Genomic DNA, 18,542 nt, shown 5'->3' with positions numbered 1-18,542 from the left:
TGTCCTCTAACAAGACAATGATCCCAAAGATAAAGCAAAATCTACAATGGAATGGTTCACAAATAAACGTATCCAGGTGTTAGAATGGCCAAGTCAAAGTCCAGACCTCAATCCAATCGAGTGTCTGTGGAAAGAGCTGAAATCTGCTGTTCACAAATGATCTCCATCAAACCTCACTGAGCTCGAGCTGTTTGCCAAGGAAGAGTGGGCAAGAATTTCAGTCTCTCGATGTACAAAACTGATAGAGACATAACCCAAGCGACTTGCAGCTGTAATCACACGAAAGGTGGCGCAACAAAGTATTAAGATAAAGGGGCCGAATAATAATGCACGCCCCACTTTTCAGTTTTTGAATTTCTGCAAAAATTTAAAATAACCAATAAATTTCGTTCAATTTCACAATTGTGTTCCACTTGTTGTTGATTCTTCACCAAAAATTTACATTTGGTATCTTTATGTTTGAAGCATGATATGTGGGAAAAGGTTGAAAAGTTCCAGGGGCCGAATACTTTCGCAAGGCACTGTAAATTGTATAATTGAATGGCAAAGCTTCTCCGATGCATTACAATGTTAATATCGGACAGCAGACGGATGCCAGTTATTGGGCATGATGCCCTCCATGTGCTCCCTGATTTTTTTTCACTGACCTAGAGCGTGATGCTATAGGTCATGATGGGTGGGTGATAGTGAGTGGATGTTCATCAGTGGTTTGCGACCTGTTATACAGTATATCATTGGGGCCTGTCTGACTGCTGTAGAGAACTAGTGTTTTAATCTTGCACTATTGAGTTGCTGTTTTTCAGTGATACTTTGACTGGTATTTTATTTTTTTTACTTTCAGAAGAGGAAGCGCAAAGAAAAGGATGACGACACTTTCAGCCTTTGTAGCTTTGATCTGAAGGTAACATGAAGTAATAAAAAATGTGCAAAAATAGTGAATTTTCTTGAATTGTCAGAGACTAGTTATGGTCCAAACGTCACTAGGAAGTGTAATGGTACATATTGTCACATTCATCCTGCCCACCATGCCCTCCGTCTGACTTTGTGGCTATGTTCTGTTAACGGGGTTATTTATTCCTGTTGCTTGAATATATTTTCTACAGCTTCTTACAGTCTGTTACTAGAGGAAATCCAGCGAGCAACATACGGCAAGGCAGTAGTGCTAGCATGCTGCTTATAATTGCTGTGCTTTAAAGGCAACCTGTCAGGTCTGATAATGCTATTAACATGCAGATATAGGGTTAATGGGAAGAAAAGTGACCAACTGACATACTGATAGCACGGTGCTCTTGGGAGAAAATGAGTTTTATCTACCAGTAGCTGCCTGCCTTCAGTCATACAGGCATACCAGTGCGGTTATAGTCGCTGCTCACAGCTCTGAGAACTGTGGCTGTAAGCATACTCTGGGACTTTGACAGCTTCGGAGAGAGTAAATTTTTTCCTGGGTGCTGCACCTTCCTAACACTATTAGCCTGCAGCTTAACCCAAAGAGCACAAAAAAAGGAATTCCCTGGTCATTATACGGTTACGGATCTGTTTACATGGGGGAAAAAAACAGCTGGCGTTAAAGGGGTGGTCTGAAACTAACATTTAATTAATTCTTACTGTCTATTTAATGACCTAATCTATTTTTTTTTTATATACTTCAATTAAAAATTCCCTATCGTTCACGCACTACGCTATCTAACTACGTGTTGTGTTTTTTTTTTTTTTTTATTATTATTATCTACTACCTTTTGGTCGCCGGCCCTGCCCCCACCCTGAAATGAAGCGACATCAGTGATGTTTGCTTCAGTGGCTGGGCTAGTCCCTACTCTACTGAGCATGCATTGGTTGTCAGTTCTGACGTATGCTCAGTAGGATCTTGTCACTGTACAGTATTTTCAATGCACAGTGACAGTGCGCTCCCTCGCAGGCTATGATCAGAAGTGACCAGCTGGCAAGAGAGCACAGTGTCAGTGTGCATTGAAAGGAGATCATCGGCAAGCAGAGGCAAGTCCCACCCTTGCTTGCCAGATTTTTTTTTTTTGCCATTTAAAAAGAATATTGCAGAGTGACAATCCTGCCCCAAAGAGTTTCTGTGATGTTTCATGTATAATTATTTAAGGGGTTTTCCGAAACCTGACCAAGTTAACTACTAAAACCTCGATTCTCTAAGGCTAATATTTGATATGTCAATATTAAAGGCCACATTTATTTTTTCTTAAATGCATTTATTTTCATTAAAAATAATTTATAATTGAGGTCCATGGTTAGTGTTGCACTGTCTATTGCATGCGGTATACAGGTCCTTCTCAAAAATTAGCATATAGTGTTAAATTTCATTATTTACCATAATGTAATGATTACAATTAAACTTTCATATATTATAGATTCATTATCCACCAACTGAAATTTGTCAGGTCTTTTATTGTTTTAATACTGATGATTTTGGCATACAACTCCTGATAACCCAAAAAACCTGTCTCAATAAATTAGCATATCAAGAAAAGGTTCTCTAAACGACCTATTACCCTAATCTTCTGAATCAACTAATTAACTCTAAACACATGCAAAAGATACCTGAGGCTTTTATAAACTCCCTGCCTGGTTCATTACTCAAAACCCCCATCATGGGTAAGACTAGCGACCTGACAGATGTCAAGAAGGCCATCATTGACACCCTCAAGCAAGAGGGTAAGCCCCAGAAAGAAATTTCTCAACAAATAGGCTGTTCCCAGAGTGCTGTATCAAGGCACCTCAATGGTAAGTCTGTTGGAAGGAAACAATGTGGCAGAAAACGCTGTACAACGAGAAGAGGAGACCGGACCCTGAGGAAGATTGTGGAGAAGGACCGATTCCAGACCTTGGGGAACCTGAGGAAGCAGTGGACTGAGTCTGGTGTGGAAACATCCAGAGCCACCGTGCACAGGCGTGTGCAGGAAATGGGCTACAGGTGCCGCATTCCCCAGGTAAAGCCACTTTTGAGCTACAGAGAAGCAGCACTGGACTGTTGCTAAGTGGTCCCAAGTACTTTTTTCTGATGAAAGCAAATTTTGCATGTCATTCGGAAATCAAGGTGCCAGAGTCTGGAGGAAGACTGGGGAGAAGGAAATGCCAAAATGCCTGAAGTCCAGTGTCAAGTACCCACAGTCAGTGATGGTGTGGAGTGCCATGTCAGCTGCTGGTGTTGGTCCACTGTGGTTCGTCAAGGGCAGGGTCAATGCAGCTATCTATCAGGAGATTTTGGAGCACTTCATGCTTCCATCGGCTGAAATGCTTTATGGAGATGAAGATTTCATTTTTCAGCACGACCTGGCACCTGCTCACAGTGCCAAAACCACTGGTAAATGGTTTACTGACCATGGTATTACTGTGCTCAATTGGCCTGCCAACTCTCCTGACCTGAACCCCATAGAGAATCTGTGGGATATTGTGAAGAGAAAGTTGAGAGACGCAAGACCCAACACTCTGGATGAGCTTAAGGCCGCTATTGAAGCATCCTGGGCCTCCATAACATCTCAGCAGTGTCACAGGCTGATTGCCTCCATGCCACGCCGCATTGAAGCAGTCATTTCTGCCAAAGGATTCCCGACCAAGTATTGAGTGCATAACTGAACATTATTATTTGTTGGTTTTTTTGTTTGTTATTAAAAAACACTTTTATTTGATTGGATGGGTGAAATATGCTAATTTATTGAGACAGGTTTTTTGGGTTATCAGGAGTTGTATGCCAAAATCATCAGTATTAAAACAATAAAAGACCTGACAAATTTCAGTTGGTGGATAATGAATCTATAATATATGAAAGTTTAATTGTAATCATTACATTATGGTAAATAATGAAATTTAACACTATATGCTAATTTTTTGAGAAGGACCTGTAATTACTTAACTGAGAATTGGTCAGTCAGCTCATTCTGATGGTTCAAAAGGAAAATGTAACTTTGTTTTCCAGTTTAAGTTCCCTTTTAGCTGATTTATGACCACATCAAAGTTGATTGTGCAGGGAAGCAAACACTGAAAGGCAAGTGGTGCAATACTTTTAATCTAGTGCTCGTGGATACTCCAAATGAATTAATTTCATAGGCGTGCATCTTCTAACTGTTGTGCGCCATCGCCTGAAATGTACACCAGACAGGTGCAGCTGTTCATTTGTGGTCTAAATTTCTGATTAACTTGTCAGGTTCACTTCTGCATGTCCCACTCCACCAACTTTTTTTTTTTTATCTGAGCTGACACTTTTGCCCAAGGTGTTCATCTCTCTAGTACCGATACAAAGTGGTGTAGAGTCTCCAGAGCCGTATTGGATACAATTGCATCTGTAGAAATAGCCAAACTGTAGTGGGATAGATGAGATTTGCCCTAAAGTTTTTGCAGAGGTTATTGGTAAGAGGCAGGCCTGGCAGATAGTAACCTTGTTCTGCTGCTTCTGACTAGACCACAGCACGTCTTTGTTCATGTGCAGTGCTGAGTGTGTCGGGTTTTGTGTGCCTTTTTGTGTGTAATACCATTGCTTAGAAAGTAATCCTTTCACCCGTGGTTATAAATAACCTCTTTAAATGAGCGTTACTGAAAATAATACCTAAATAACTGAGCCAAGCAGAGTTGTATAAAGATGGACGGTAGTTGTGCCCTTCAGAGTCACTCAGCTTGCTGTGCCATTGCATGATTAGTCCCACTTTAAAGTTTGTTTTTATTTGTCAGACCTTTATGGTGTATGCATGTATTAGGGTTATGGTTGCTACCACATCTAAATTGAGAACACCCATCCTGCCTGATGAGGTGACATCAGATGGAAATTAAATAGAAGTTAGAATCCACATGAGTAACCGACATTTCAATTATTATTTAAAAAATCAATAGTACACAGAAAATATGCAACTGTGTAAGATCTTCTCAGAGAAATCTGTTCCTTTCACTGCCAGGATTGATAATTCAGTCTCAAAATTCTTAATTCACGGGTACAATCTGTCATCGGTGAAGATGGAAGAGAACAGTTGGTACCAATAAGGTTCTATGGAGGGAGGGGCTAGAGATAGAGCTCCTCCCCTTTCCTCAAAATGGTCATCTCAATAGTACCTGCCATCTCCTATCTCAGTATTGTAACAATGTGTCTTCCCTGAATACAGATTTTACTGCAACATTGAGAATTTTGAAAATGATCAGTCCTGGCAGAGAAAGAAGCAGATTTCACCGATATGAAAATCAGACATTTTGTCACATATCTTGTGTACTATTGATTTATGAACTAAAACTTAAACCAAAAATGGTAAAAGTCCGAAACGGCGCTCAGAAACCAGTCGCTATGCCACTAGTGGTAAAGCAAACCTGCAAGAAAAAAAGAACGTGTGTCCTCACATAGAAGTATTCCGAGGGCCAGTATACAAGAAAATACCGCTCTTGGAACCACGCTATGGGAAAGTATATTCAATATCACCGGATGGCGGAAGATGTGGAAACAACTAGGTCCACACAATAAAGGCATAGATTAGGGCAGCGGTGTGCCAGTGGTGTCACCAAGAGTCCAGGGAAATTCCAGGAGTACAAAATGAACACACAAAATTGTATATAATGACTCCGATAAAATATATATAAGGTCCCTAAGTCCTCCAATGATCTGGTACCTTAAGTGCCACTACTAATAACGATATTTATACCATGCAATTGGTTGCAATAAAGGAATTGCCTTAGTCAATGTAAGTTTTTCCTGGCACGGTGCGTTGGTTGTAGAAAGAAGATGGATAGCGATCAATGTTGGGAAAGCTGGGTGCACTGGCTGTGAGGAGAGCTACACCATAATGACTGCGGTGGAGAGCTGGGTGCGGTGGAGAGCTGGGTGCGGTGGAGAGCTGGGTGCGGTGGAGAGCTGGGTGCGGTGGAGAGCTGGGTGCGGTGGAGAGCTGGGTGCGGTGGAGAGCTGGGTGCGGTGGAGAGCTGGGTGTGGTGGTGGCGATCTGGCTGTGCTGCTGGTGGTGTGTTGGTTGTAAAGAGAAAATGGGGAACGATCAATGTTGGAAAAGCTGGGTGCACTGGCTGTTCGGAAAGCCACACCGTGAAGACTGCTGTGGAGAGCTGGGTGTGGTGGTGTCGATGACTGTGCTGCTGGTTGTAGCAGGCGATCACTCCAGCACATACTATCCACTTACCTGCTTCATGTTGGTCCAAAGATGACCATTGAGATGAAGTTCAAAAGTGCTAGATGGGGCTTTGTTTGGGCAGTGATGGTGAGCGAACGCTGCCCTGGCCGGTGGCAAGCGTGCAAGAATCGCTGCCAGTTGACCTATGCGGTGGATACCGCTACTAGTTATAAAGTAGTGGCGTCACTCCCGTACCTATGGTCGGGTCTATCGGGTAATGTAAGGGTCTCAATCCGACGCGTTTTGGGAGCTAACTGCTTCCTTCCTCAGGGATAGTACTCACTAGTGGAGCTGCTCCATCTATTTGTAGTGGCCGCAGCAGGGTACTACATGATCGCCTTTGAATAGGAGTTGGATGTGCAGTACCCTGCTGCTACAAATAGACGGAGCAGCGCGACAAGTGAGTACTTTCTGCTGGTGGCCACTGAGAGCAATAATAGCTGATCAGCAAGGGTGCTGGGTGTCAGACCCCGGCCCTTCAGACATTAATAACCTATCCACGGGATAAGTCATCAGTGTAAAAGTAGTGGACAACCTCTTTAAGATCAATGATGTATGTATAGGAACTTCTGTCTTAGTAGTACACACATCTTACAAACAGGTGGCTCCTGGGGTGGGTGGGGGACATACTCTTGGATGAGTCTCGCACGGCAATGCCCAGCTCTGCACCTGGCACTCAGGAGCGGAGCGTGCGGCTGCATACAAGTGAGTAGGAGCCCTGTGTCTGTGGTTTTTAGTTTTGCTTGAAATGTTTGTCTCCTTATACAATTTATTTTATTTTTTCTCCTCTTTCACAGCACTTCCATCCAAGTATTGGGGTAGCACATTGTAAGAGTTCCCAATGGGATATAGGGTACATGGGGCAGCTGTATGTTGGGCTCTGGCCCACACTTCTCTCTCTGTCCCAGCTGTCAGACACATGAGCTGGCATTCCACAGGAGCCGCCCCTGGCAGCTGAGGCTGCTCCTCCCCGCTTTAAGTCTCCCCTGCCCTGCACTTTGGAAAGCTCACTCCATTTGATGCAAGGGAAGTATGCAGTATGGGAAGGAGCTGTGAGTGTTTCCTAGCACACCGGAGACTCGTCTATGAAAACACAGAAGCCCCTAAAGGGCCTGGGCATCTAACGTGGATTAGTAACTACTCGTGTGAGGAACATATTATAAAGTATGGTGGCTCATGATGAAATCGGTGGTCTCTTGCCTATTAAAAGGACTATTCAGGTGATAGCTGTACAGAATCAGGCATCCAAGGAATTAGAGGTATGTTCTGCTCTGATGGTTTACTATATGACTTTGTTATACATGTATGTGCCTCATATTGGCTGATGGTTATCTACTTACATTCTTTATACTTTTCTAGCAATGCTTGGTATCGGACTTGTATCCAGGATTGCTATGAAAAGCTACAAATCTGTCCGGCCCCACAGTGCAGCAGCCCAGGGTGCTAAGCCCCTCGTGCTTCATGAGTGGCCCTCCTACAACATAACATAATGGAGTTGTGTTTAGTCACGGTTCGCTCTCGCATTTCCATGAAGAGCCTGAAGCCGTGTGGTTTAGTTATAATAAAACTGCTTGCCCTACAAGAAAGGAGCTGCTGAAGCGCTTCTTTGTAGTTGTAACCACGGTTGAGCCTTATCTGTTCCTCCGTTTGTCTTCCTGTTCACTTCTTGTATATTTGATCTTTTGAAGTGACTTTCCTCAATGCATCCTTTCAGGAGAGAACAAAGTGTGATATTGTGCTGGTCAGCGTGTGGGACTAATGTCTTTAGCATATGATGAATAAATATCTATATGCTGATTTGTAAATGCATTTTCTGGCATTTTGCCCTGGAGCGTAGGACACACTGGGCTGTTTCCTTCAGGCTACTACTGTGTGGTTGTCCCACTGAAGAACAGTACAGATAAGATTGCTGATTTCTAGGCTGCTATGGCTGGTAAGCTCAGATAGCTGTGTGCCCTACGCTCATAGCATTGTAGGTGAGGTGACGTTATAGTAGCCGTATTGAGGTGGCTTTACTGCAGTGAGGCAGGCGGTGACTCTTGGCGCCTCGGCACTTTCTGGCATAACCTGTTTGTCAGTATCACTAAACTGCCATAGTGAGTACATGGATTACACATCACCGGCACTTGGTTTTCATCTATTGTCCCTTCATCTGTGGCCACATTTTAACTTCTGATGCAGTCAGTGGCCCTGTAATATGAGGCGAAGACATAATGTCTTTCACACCTGCCATTCTTTGCACATAGGAACCTATTGTCCTCACTCTGACTTCTGATGAAGGCCTCAGGTCACAGAAGGGAAGTTTTTACCTTTCCGATTCATATACTGATGTGACTCATTGTATAAGATAGAATATGAAGATAAGAGTTGTAGAAGTGAGGTCTGTGGTGGAGGGATGAATGGAGGTGATGGTTTGCTTTTCTTCCAGATGACGATTACTTATATCTAGAAGTTCACAAAGTGATGGCTTCACCTTATGAGATTAACGTCTTAGTTTAATACAGGGTGGAGAAATGTAAAACCCGTCAGCAGATGCTTTTGTGTGTTCCCACAGATCTGATTTCTGTGTTTTTCCAGTAAAGATAAGTTACCTTCTATCTCCAGGATAGGTGATCACTTAAGGATTGGTAGGAGTCTGACACTGATCAGCAGAATAAGGCATCTTTATCCCCGCTCTAGAATGGAGCCATAGTGTGCATGCGCGACCTCTGCACTGTTCGTTCCCTATGGGGCTGCCGGAAAAAGCCAAACACAGTGCTCAGCAGCCCCATAGAGAATGATTAGAGCAGCATTTGCGCTGCTGTGCTATTCCATAACTGGGATAAAGGTCATCCGTTCTACCGATTGATGCAGGTCCCAGCATTTGGGTCCCCACCAATCAATAAGATACCACCTATCCTATTGATGCATTATAACGTTTCACCGGACAACGCCTTTAACAATGGAGTTCTGGAAGGTGGTCACAGCCACATCAAAGCTGCATAAAATGACTAGAAGCTCATATAGGCTTATGAGGTGAACTTGATATGCTACAGGCTTCAGTACTTTTGACCCATATCTAAAAAAATGTCTCGGCTATTAAAGGTCTCCTTTATCAGTGGTTGATCAGTGTTTTGATTTGCTTTGGCCTTTGGCATAGTGGAGTCCAGTCCTCACTAGCGCAGTCCCTGGTAAATAATCATCTGTGATTGCTCCCTCTCGGTATATTTCTGAGGAGCTTGCCCTTTGAATATTTACTTGGATTACTCTTTGTTTTTCTGTCTAATGCAGCTTGCGTGCAGACAGACCAACCTACGTAAGCCGGTATTGTCCGGGTTCCTCTGTATATGCTAGTTAGCATTTCATATTTGCTTTGTGTTGAAGAATGCCTGTGATTTGATAGCCTTCACGTAGCAGCAAGACTTAAAAAAAAAAAATGGAAGGCTTCAGGCTAACTATAATGCATATATTTTTCTGCATTTTCAGGAGCCGAGCAATAAAAGAGTACGGCCTTTAGCACGTGTAACATCACTCGCAAATCTAATATCTCCTGTGCGAAATGGCGCCGTCCGACGCTTTGGCCAAACTATCCAGGTAAATAAATATGCTAAGATGCCCGCAAGTACAAGATCTTTATTTATTTTTTTTCCAAAGTTTAAGTTTATTTATGTTGTCACACTTATAAATTGCACAGTATTCCCCTGTTATTACTCACGTTACATGGACACGTTGGTGTTTTGCCCCAACGTTGACCTCAATAAGGCTTCCTTGTTGTGGCATACGGTTTTTTGCCATCATGCTTATGAGAAAGTATGTCTTCATGGACCATATGCCTGTGTCTAAAGTATTTACTCCAGAATTCTGCAAATACTGAGCAGTTCCTGTGTTTTCTCCCCAATAGTCATTCGCAATGCGAGCTGAAAATAAGTCTCCAGGCGGTACGCACAAATCTTGTAGCAAAATGGCTGCACCAACTCCTCCAAAACGAAGAAACAGTGTCCTATGGTCTGAGATGTTAGATGTCAACATGAAGGAATCTCTAAGCACCAAGGAAATAAAACGGCAAGAGGTACCCGAAATATGCATAATATATCCTGTATTAATAATGTGTTGTCTGAGTGAGAAACCAGTCAAATTTGAGATCTTTCAGGTTTATTTTTGAGCCTGAAGTGTAATATATATCTGTAGTCTATACATATATAAAGCTGATAGACAAATATATTAATGTGTAGCTGGGCTTAGAGGGTAAACCCATTTTGACTGCAATCCCCATATTTAAACCCTTTCTCTTCTGTATTTAAAGGCTATATTTGAAATGACGAGAGGAGAGAAAGACCTTATTGAAGACCTCAAGCTGGCAAGGAAAGCCTACCATGACCCAATGCTTAAGTTATCAATTATGTCTGAAGAAGAGCTGGCACACATATTTGGCGATCTGGATGCCTATATTCCCCTGCATGAAGGTACATCTGAACCCATTTCTGGTGCGACCTAAAGTACATCCCTTTGTCAAGTATTTTTTTAGGATTTGATTTCTAATACATATGCTTCTTATTTTAGAACTTCTGACTAAACTAGGAGAAGCCACAAGACCGGATGGAACGGTTGAGCACATTGGTCCCATTCTTGTGAACTGGGTAAGTTCTGCTAAGTTTTTTGTCTAAATCATTTTTTTTTTCGTTTAACAATTATAGTAAAGAAAAAATACCACCCAGAGATCATTGTAATTTTTATAATTTTGTGTTTTTCTTATTTTTTTCTCTTTAGTTGCCACGACTCAATGCTTATAAAGGTTATTGCAGTAACCAGTTGGCAGCAAAAGCTCTCCTAGATCAAAAAAAGCTCGATCGCAGAGTTCAGGATTTTCTACAGAGATGTCTTGAGTCCCCTTTCAGTCGCAAGTTAGACCTGTGGAGCTTCCTTGATATTCCAAGAAGCCGTCTAGTCAAGTATCCCCTTCTACTCAAGGAAATTTTGAGACACACTCCCAAAGACCATCCAGATGTGAAGAGTTTGGAGCAAGCGGTAAGTTGTGTAGCATCATGGATCACTAAAGGTGAAGGTCTCCTGATTAGCTGGGAGTCCCTGAATGATGTCACTAGTCATCATGATAGTCATGTAAAGTTTTGTCTGCTAAGTGGCCCACGTGTTGTACATAAAAATGTGCCTTTTACTGAATCTGGAAGTGGACCTCAAAAGCCATTGAGTTACTGTGTTACAATCCAACTCATGTCTTCTGGATGATTAGATAGCATTTTACTTCCCAGCATTTTTTTTGCCCTGCTTGATTACAATTTTATTTTAATTAACTTTTCTTTTCTTTCCATTACAGCTCTTCTTAATCCTAGGTGTCCTTGCAGACATAAACTTGAAAAAGGGCGAGTCTGAATGCCAGTATTACATCGACAAGTTGGAGTACCTCGACGATAAACAGAGAGACCTGCGGATAGAATCAAGCAAGTCACTACTGTGTCATGGAGAACTGAAGAATAAAAATGGCCATGTAAGTTTTTGAGAGCGTAATTACTAATGAAATGAGACTTTACTGCACCTCGAAACTACCGAATATGATGCCATGTGGCTGGGTGGCATTCTTCTGCTGCGAGGCATTCACAATACAGAAGTAAACAATGAGCTCACGCATTCAAATGTGTTTTACCAATGTAAATGACATGTTGCACATGTGGGTAGGACAGGACGGCAGGCTAATGGCTGCAGTTTTAGCATTGCTAGTATATTATTACTGTAGGACGGGAAGTATAAATTAAATATTTGCAGTTCTCGCTTACTTTCAGAACTATTTTTATCTCCTGCTTTATGAGCGACGCTTTTATGCTGCGAGGTGATCATCAGTTTTTTTAAGAAGCTATAATTGTATACGACAGCAAGAAAATAGAAAATCTCTTCAGTATATGCTGTACAATCTAATTACAACGTAGATGTCCAGAGGATAGTTGTGATTTTTCTATGATGAAGGAAATGATTTCCCATGAAAAGGAATAATCTAATCTGGTGTTTTGTTTCCTCGCAGAAACTGTACCTGTTCCTTTTTCAAGACATTCTGGTTTTAACACGCCCAGTTACACGGAACGAGCGTCTCTCTTACCAGGTTTACAGGCAGCCGATCCCTGTCCAAGAATTGGTGTTAGAGGACCTCCAGGATGGTGATGTGCGAATGGGAGGCTCCTTCAGGGGGGCGTTCACCAATTCTGACAAAGGTATGCTTACCTGTATTCTAGTATTTCACTTGTAGGCTTTGTTGTCCTGAACAACATGTTGTTTTGTAGAGGCTTTAATTATGAATTACCCATGCCCAAACATTTGGGCGCCCCTCTGCTCACTTAAGACCCATGCTTTCTAGCCTTCACCAAGCATACATGTCTATGGGACAGCTATGTAAAGTGTGTGACCACCATTATTTTTGCTCTTTGGAGGACTCCATTCAAACTATATATAAATGTGCTGGTTGTAGAGCGGTCATTTAATATCTTGTATGTGGCCTCTTGTCCTCTCTAGAATTGAAGAAGGCCAGTTCCACTGATGCAGTTCTCAGTTTTGAGATCTGAATATGTAAAAGTAGTTTTAAGCTGTGGGCTCAAATTTTCTTTTTTTGGCCGATATATGTATAAGATGCCCATTTACAGGCAAATAATTAATTTTTTTTTAACTTTTATCTTTTTAGCTAAAAACATCTTCAGGGTTCGGTTTCAAGATGCTTGCCTCGGCCAGAGTCACACGCTCCAAGCCAATGACATCTTTCACAAGCAGCAGTGGCTGAACTGTATCAGAACAGCGGTCGCGCCATACCAGCACACATCACCAACCGAATTAAAAGAGCTGCCCGACCTCAATGAGGAATGTGAAGAAAATCACCCGCCTGTGCCAAATGCCAAAGTACAGAGGCGCTCGTCCACCATATCCGGCAATGTAGACATGGACTTTGAATCAAATGCTGACAGTTGTAGTGCAGACTCGCCAGAGGATCCTACGGCTGGCAAAACTCAAACACAGAAAGGCAGTCGGAAAACTCGGGAGAAGACACAACAAAGCATGAAGCGGAAAGAAACGTTGGTTTAATTTGCAAATTGCCTGTTGGCGGCTGGACTTGTGTTTTATAGATATGTACATTTTTTTTTTTTTTAACCTTTTCCATGTGCGTATAATGGGATTGTCATGGATTCTACTGTATTTGTTCCCCCTTGTTCCCTTTCAGTGGCAGCTACTGGTATTCAGTCAACACTGTTAAAGTAGAGTCTTCTCCACCGTACCCCCGTAAGAGGGGAATAAGAAACCAACTACAAAGTAATGTTTGGTTAATGTCCCGACAGTAACTGTTTTAAATGTAAGTGTAGGGTATTACAATGTCTACATGACTGTACATTTGGTAGATAATGCCTGTAATGTTGAGGGAATCCAAGTGTGAAGTGAGGTCAGTAACCGCGGCCATATTTGCTGTTTTCTTCACCTCGGATTTCTCCAGCTGGAAGGTCTTGAAATAAACTTAGACTGTAATCTGAGCCAGTAACTTGTTCTTTACTTTTTCAGAATGTCAGAAATACCCAAATCCTTGTTATTTTTACATCTGAAACATGTTTGAGCAAATCCTTAAAAAGACTCTGTTTTAGCAGGTTTTCCATGTTACCTACTGGAATTCTTTTTCCTTTTGTTTACTGTACATTCCTTCATTTATGTGGTTTTTTTGTGACAAGTATTTAATTTTTTATGTAGTGTAGAGGGTTTTTAAGACCATTTTATTGTAGTTTGAAGATTTTTAGAGACCATCTAATAACTTCCGCAGATGCAGTCACCCACACCCCCCAGACGCGGCAGTTGACTTCAAGAAAATTTGGACACTTTTTATTTATTTTTTTATTTTATTTTTTTTAAAAGGTGTTTTGAAAGTAGATGTGTATAAGAAAAGTAGGCACTAGTGAAGGGTTTAGGAGCTGCAGCCACTGCAGAGTAATGAATACTGTGTTTTGGCAGGAGACTAGAGTTGATGGGCCATGCCTATGGCAAGCGTGTGAGTTCGATGGGATTTCTGTATGTCGTAGAAGGTCAGGAGGGACGTTGTGAAGAGAAGCGAATATTGACTAATATAGATTGTGAAATGGTAGAGGTTTTACCATATTGAATTGTAGGCGGAAGATACTAATTCACTAATGTGAAATTGTGACAGTTACAATAACTTATATTTTTATTTTGATTGCAACTTGTCAATCAGCATTGTTAAAAATTTCACTGCTGTCGTGTTTACTGTACTGTAAAATTATACTGTAAATACTTTTGTATCTTGCGGAAGACGGTGATGCATTGTTGGGTGTTCGGTCACTGTACATAACTGAAATGCCTGGTTTTATGTAAATGTCTGTACAGCAATACATCTTCAAGTACAATAAAATGAAATCCCTCATCGTATAGTTGTCATCTATGTCCAATGTAGGAAAATCACTTTGAGCACATACTGATCAGACATAACACTAACATCACAATGTGCACGTCTCCTTGGTGCTGCCAAAACAATTGTGCTTTGGCGAGGCATTCACCTTACTGACAGTGTCCACTGGTAAGACACCAAGATGTTAACTTTAGCTGCTTTACATCCTGGAAGTTGCGAAGTGCTGTCTCCAAGGATTGGAATTTTTTTTTTTTTTTTGTTTGTTTTACCCCAGCAAATCTCATAGATACATGATTGGACTGAGGTCTGGCAAAAAATTGCAGCCCAAGCTTGCACCTTGAACTTTTCATTGTGGTCCATAAACCATACCGGGACAATTTTTGCACTGAGAGGCTTCATTATCCTGCTGAAGGCGGCCACTGCCATTAAGGAATACCTATGTCATTAAACAAAGTGTTCTTGGTCTGTGACATTGTACCAAGACCTGATAGTACACACATCGTTTTTAAAAGCGATTGAAAGACGTAACTTTGTACATTTCAAAGACGTCTTTACAAATGTGTATTAAGATTGCCATAAAAATTAGCCAGTAGTTTATTTCAATAAGAAGCGTGCAATGAGATGCTGCAGTTACTACAAGGGAATGGGCATACTACAATCCTTCCTGTCCGATCCTTCAATTTAGAGGATTGCGATGTAAGCATAATCCCGTGAGGTTGACAGAATTCCCTCCATCGGTTCTCTAGACTATGGCTGGCCTACACATGTTTTTATTTAGGAAAACTACACAAGAAAAAAAGTCCCCTGAACAAGTCACTGTCTGAATACTGGAGTTCAAATTGTTAAAGGAGCAATTAATGGTCATGTCATTATGTTCCCAGTAGAAATATGGTCCATGCATTCTTTGTGTACTTTTTTCTAGCTCTGAAAAAAAGAAATTGAATTTCAAAAGAAAAAGTAAGATTGGAGGGAGATAGAATTACATCTATTACAGCTCATGTTTTACCAGTGAAATCTGGGAAATCGTGTATGAAGTAGATTATGGATGTGTAAATCGGTCAGATATGGGTCAGATAGTTTACTTTAATCCTTCTTTCCCCTCTGCAATCTAAGACTAGCTCTACATACGAGATGCTGTTCATCTGAAATCGCAGCAGCACATTACAATTTTGGATGTAATGATTTCCTGCGACAGTCACAAATGTTTCCAATGTGTGGCACTGGTTGGTTGCATGCGACTTACTTTCCATACACATTAATGCAAGTTGCAAACAACATGTGACTTACCTTCAAATTGATATTTTATATACAGCAAAATCAGAGAACCAAAATAGTCACACGACAGCAAGTCGCAAACAAGTTAAACAAATGGTCTTTGTTGCGTGACTTTTCTGAGCATTAATCATGTGGTGGGTAGTCTTAAACATGCAGGGGACTATGTCAGCCTTGACAGAGCACTCGAGCACCGAATTAAGAAGCACACACCACTTAATGAATTTGGCATGTCCCCTTCTGTGAATTTCTGGTGTAGAAAATGGCAGATTTGAAGAATTTGACAGGGGGGCATAGCCACGACCCAACTGTGGCTACAACCCATTTCCGCAGAGCTGATCCAAAGTTGGGCGACAATGCCACGTTGTAAAATTTTGCGTAACTCTGCATTGTGCAAAAATTTAGCAATTTTTCAAAGTTTTTATTTTTGTGATGTAAAAGCTTTGAAGAATTGGACCCACAGTTTTTGGGAGATTGGAAATACGCTGATGCCCACACCACTGATTGGCAGTTTTCTGTGCACACTTTACGTTGATTGAAAGCTGCTAGTCAGTGGGGGGGTCAGGGTTACATAGAGCAGTTGATTAGGAGGCACAAGACACCGAGTCTTAGGCTGGGGTCACACTACCGTATTGCATCCGATGCGAGATCATCGGATGCGATATGCAGAGCAGGAGCCGAGTGTCATGCGTCTGTGCTCCGATTCTCTCGCACAGGGAGGATTGGAGCACAGCTGCGGAGGAGGCGGAGAAATGAATTTCTCCATCTCCTCCATTGCTGGGGTCCGCTTATAACACACATCACTCGGATGATATCCGAGTGGTGTGCGCTGTCTCACTCGCACCCATAGGCTTATATGGGTGCGAGTGAGCCGAGAGTTTTCCTCGGTCCGAGACAATCGCAGCATGCTGTGATTGTCTCGGACCGAGGTAAACGGCCGACAAAAAGTCGGCTGCTGGGAGCTGCCCCATAGCTTAACATTGGTCCGAGTGCAATGCGATTTTTAATTCATTAGCTGTGAACTCGCAGGACCTGTCTGACGACAGATAGGTAATACATACTTGGTCAAAATTGTTGGTACCCCTCGTTGACAGAAAAACCTACAATGGTCACAGAAATCTATGAAAATGAACAAATGAAAGTCAGACATTGCTTTTCAACCATGCTTCCACAGAATTAAAAAAAACAAACAAACCATGAAATAAATAGGCCTGGGCGGAAATGATGGTACCCTTAACTTAATATTTTGTTGTACAACCTATTGAGGCAATTACTGCAATCAAACAATTCCTGTAACTGTCAATGAGACTTCTGCACCTCTTGACATCTATTTTGGCCCACTCAAGAGCAAACTGCTCCAGTTGTCTCGTGTTTGAAGGTTGCCTTTTCCAGACGACATGTTTCAGCTCTTTCCAAAGATGCTCAATAGGATTTAGGTCAGGGCTCATAGGAGGCCACTTCAGAATAGTCCAATGTTTTCCTCTTAGCCATTCTTGGGTGTTTTTAGCTGAGTGTTTTGGGTCCTTATACTGTTGCAAGACCCATGACCTGCGACTGAGACCGAGCTTTCTGACCTGGGCAGCAAATTCCTCTCTAGAATCCCTTGATAGTCTTGAGATTTCATTGTACCCTGCACAGATTCTAGACACCATGTGCCAGATGCAGCAAAGCAGCCCCAGAACATAACGGCCTCCTCCATGTTTCACAGTAGGGACAGTGTTATTTTCTTGATTTGCTTCATTTTTCCGTCTGTGAACATAGAGCTGATGTGCCTTGCCAAAATGTTCAATTTTTGTGTCATCTGTCCATAGGACATTCTCTCAGAAGCTTTGTGGCTTGTCAACATGTAATTTGGCAAATTCCAGTCTGGCTCTTTTTTATGATTTTTTTTCAACAATGGTGTCCTCCTTGGTCGTCTCCCATGAAGTCCACTTTGGCTCATACAACGACGGATGGTGCAATCTGACACTGATGTTCCTTGAGCTTGAAGTTTACCTTTAATTTGTTTAGAAGTTTTTTCTGGGCTCTTTTGTTACCATTCATATTATTCGTCTCTTTTGTCATAAATTTTCCTCCTGCGGCCACATCCAGGGAGGTTGGCTACAGTCCCATGGATCTTAAATTTCTGAATAATATGTGCAACTGTAGTCACAGGAACATCAAGCTGCTTGGAGATGGTCTTACAACTTTTAACTTTAACATGTTTGTCTCTAATTTTCTTTCTAATCTCATGAGACAACTCATTCCTTAGCTTCCTCTGGTCCATGTTGAGTATGATATACACCTTGTCACCAAACAGCACAGTGAGTATAGGTAGCCCTATATACAGGCCCACTCACTGATTCCAAGAATGTAGACACCTGTGCTACTAGTTAGTGGACACACCTTGATTTAACATGTCCCTTTTGTCATATTTTCAGGGGTACCATCATTTCTGTCCAGGCCTATTTCATGAGTTTTATTTATTTATTTTTTTATTTTGCGGAAGCTTGGTTGAAAAGCAATGTCTGACTTTCATTTGTTCTTTTTCATCTTTTATTTATTATTACTTTTGTCAGATTCAAGTTATTTCTGTGGTCATTGTGGGTTTTTCTGTCATTAAACAAGAGGTACCAACAATTTTGACCAGGTGTGTAGGAGTTCAAAGGGAGACACTGAGAACACGCTGCTCAGTCTCTCTGCTGCATCACAAGCTGTATGGTCACATCATGCAACCATGCAGCCTACCATCTAGATGTAGCAGAGCTAGACCCGTCATGGGACAAATGGATTAG

At 41.8% G+C, this 18,542-nt stretch overlaps 1 protein-coding gene across 2 annotated transcripts in view; it reads left to right on the top strand.

Moving 5' to 3' along the window:
- The window catches only part of NET1 (neuroepithelial cell transforming 1), a 65,908-nt gene extending 51,396 nt beyond the window's left edge, over positions 1 to 14,512 (top strand). Inside the window, exons 3-11 of one of the 2 annotated variants that reach the window (XM_069765343.1) lie at positions 842 to 901; positions 9,585 to 9,692; positions 10,000 to 10,167; positions 10,402 to 10,561; positions 10,659 to 10,735; positions 10,866 to 11,123; positions 11,431 to 11,601; positions 12,130 to 12,316; positions 12,781 to 14,512. In XM_069765343.1, the coding sequence (XP_069621444.1) occupies positions 842 to 901; positions 9,585 to 9,692; positions 10,000 to 10,167; positions 10,402 to 10,561; positions 10,659 to 10,735; positions 10,866 to 11,123; positions 11,431 to 11,601; positions 12,130 to 12,316; positions 12,781 to 13,175 (1,584 nt within the window). In that variant the 3' untranslated portion in view covers positions 13,176 to 14,512. Of the gene's footprint in view, positions 1 to 841; positions 902 to 6,912; positions 7,379 to 9,584; positions 9,693 to 9,999; positions 10,168 to 10,401; positions 10,562 to 10,658; positions 10,736 to 10,865; positions 11,124 to 11,430; positions 11,602 to 12,129; positions 12,317 to 12,780 lie in introns of those variants that run through there. The other variant, XM_069765346.1, reaches the window with a different exon arrangement.
- Positions 14,513 to 18,542: the final 4,030 nt, after the last annotated feature.

Source organism: Ranitomeya imitator, chromosome 4 (assembly GCF_032444005.1).
Source record: "Ranitomeya imitator isolate aRanImi1 chromosome 4, aRanImi1.pri, whole genome shotgun sequence".
In the NCBI taxonomy this organism is placed as follows: Eukaryota; Metazoa; Chordata; class Amphibia; order Anura; family Dendrobatidae; genus Ranitomeya; species Ranitomeya imitator.
The sequence above is the reverse complement of the archived record's forward strand: the minus strand, read 5'-3'. Positions and strand labels throughout refer to the sequence as shown.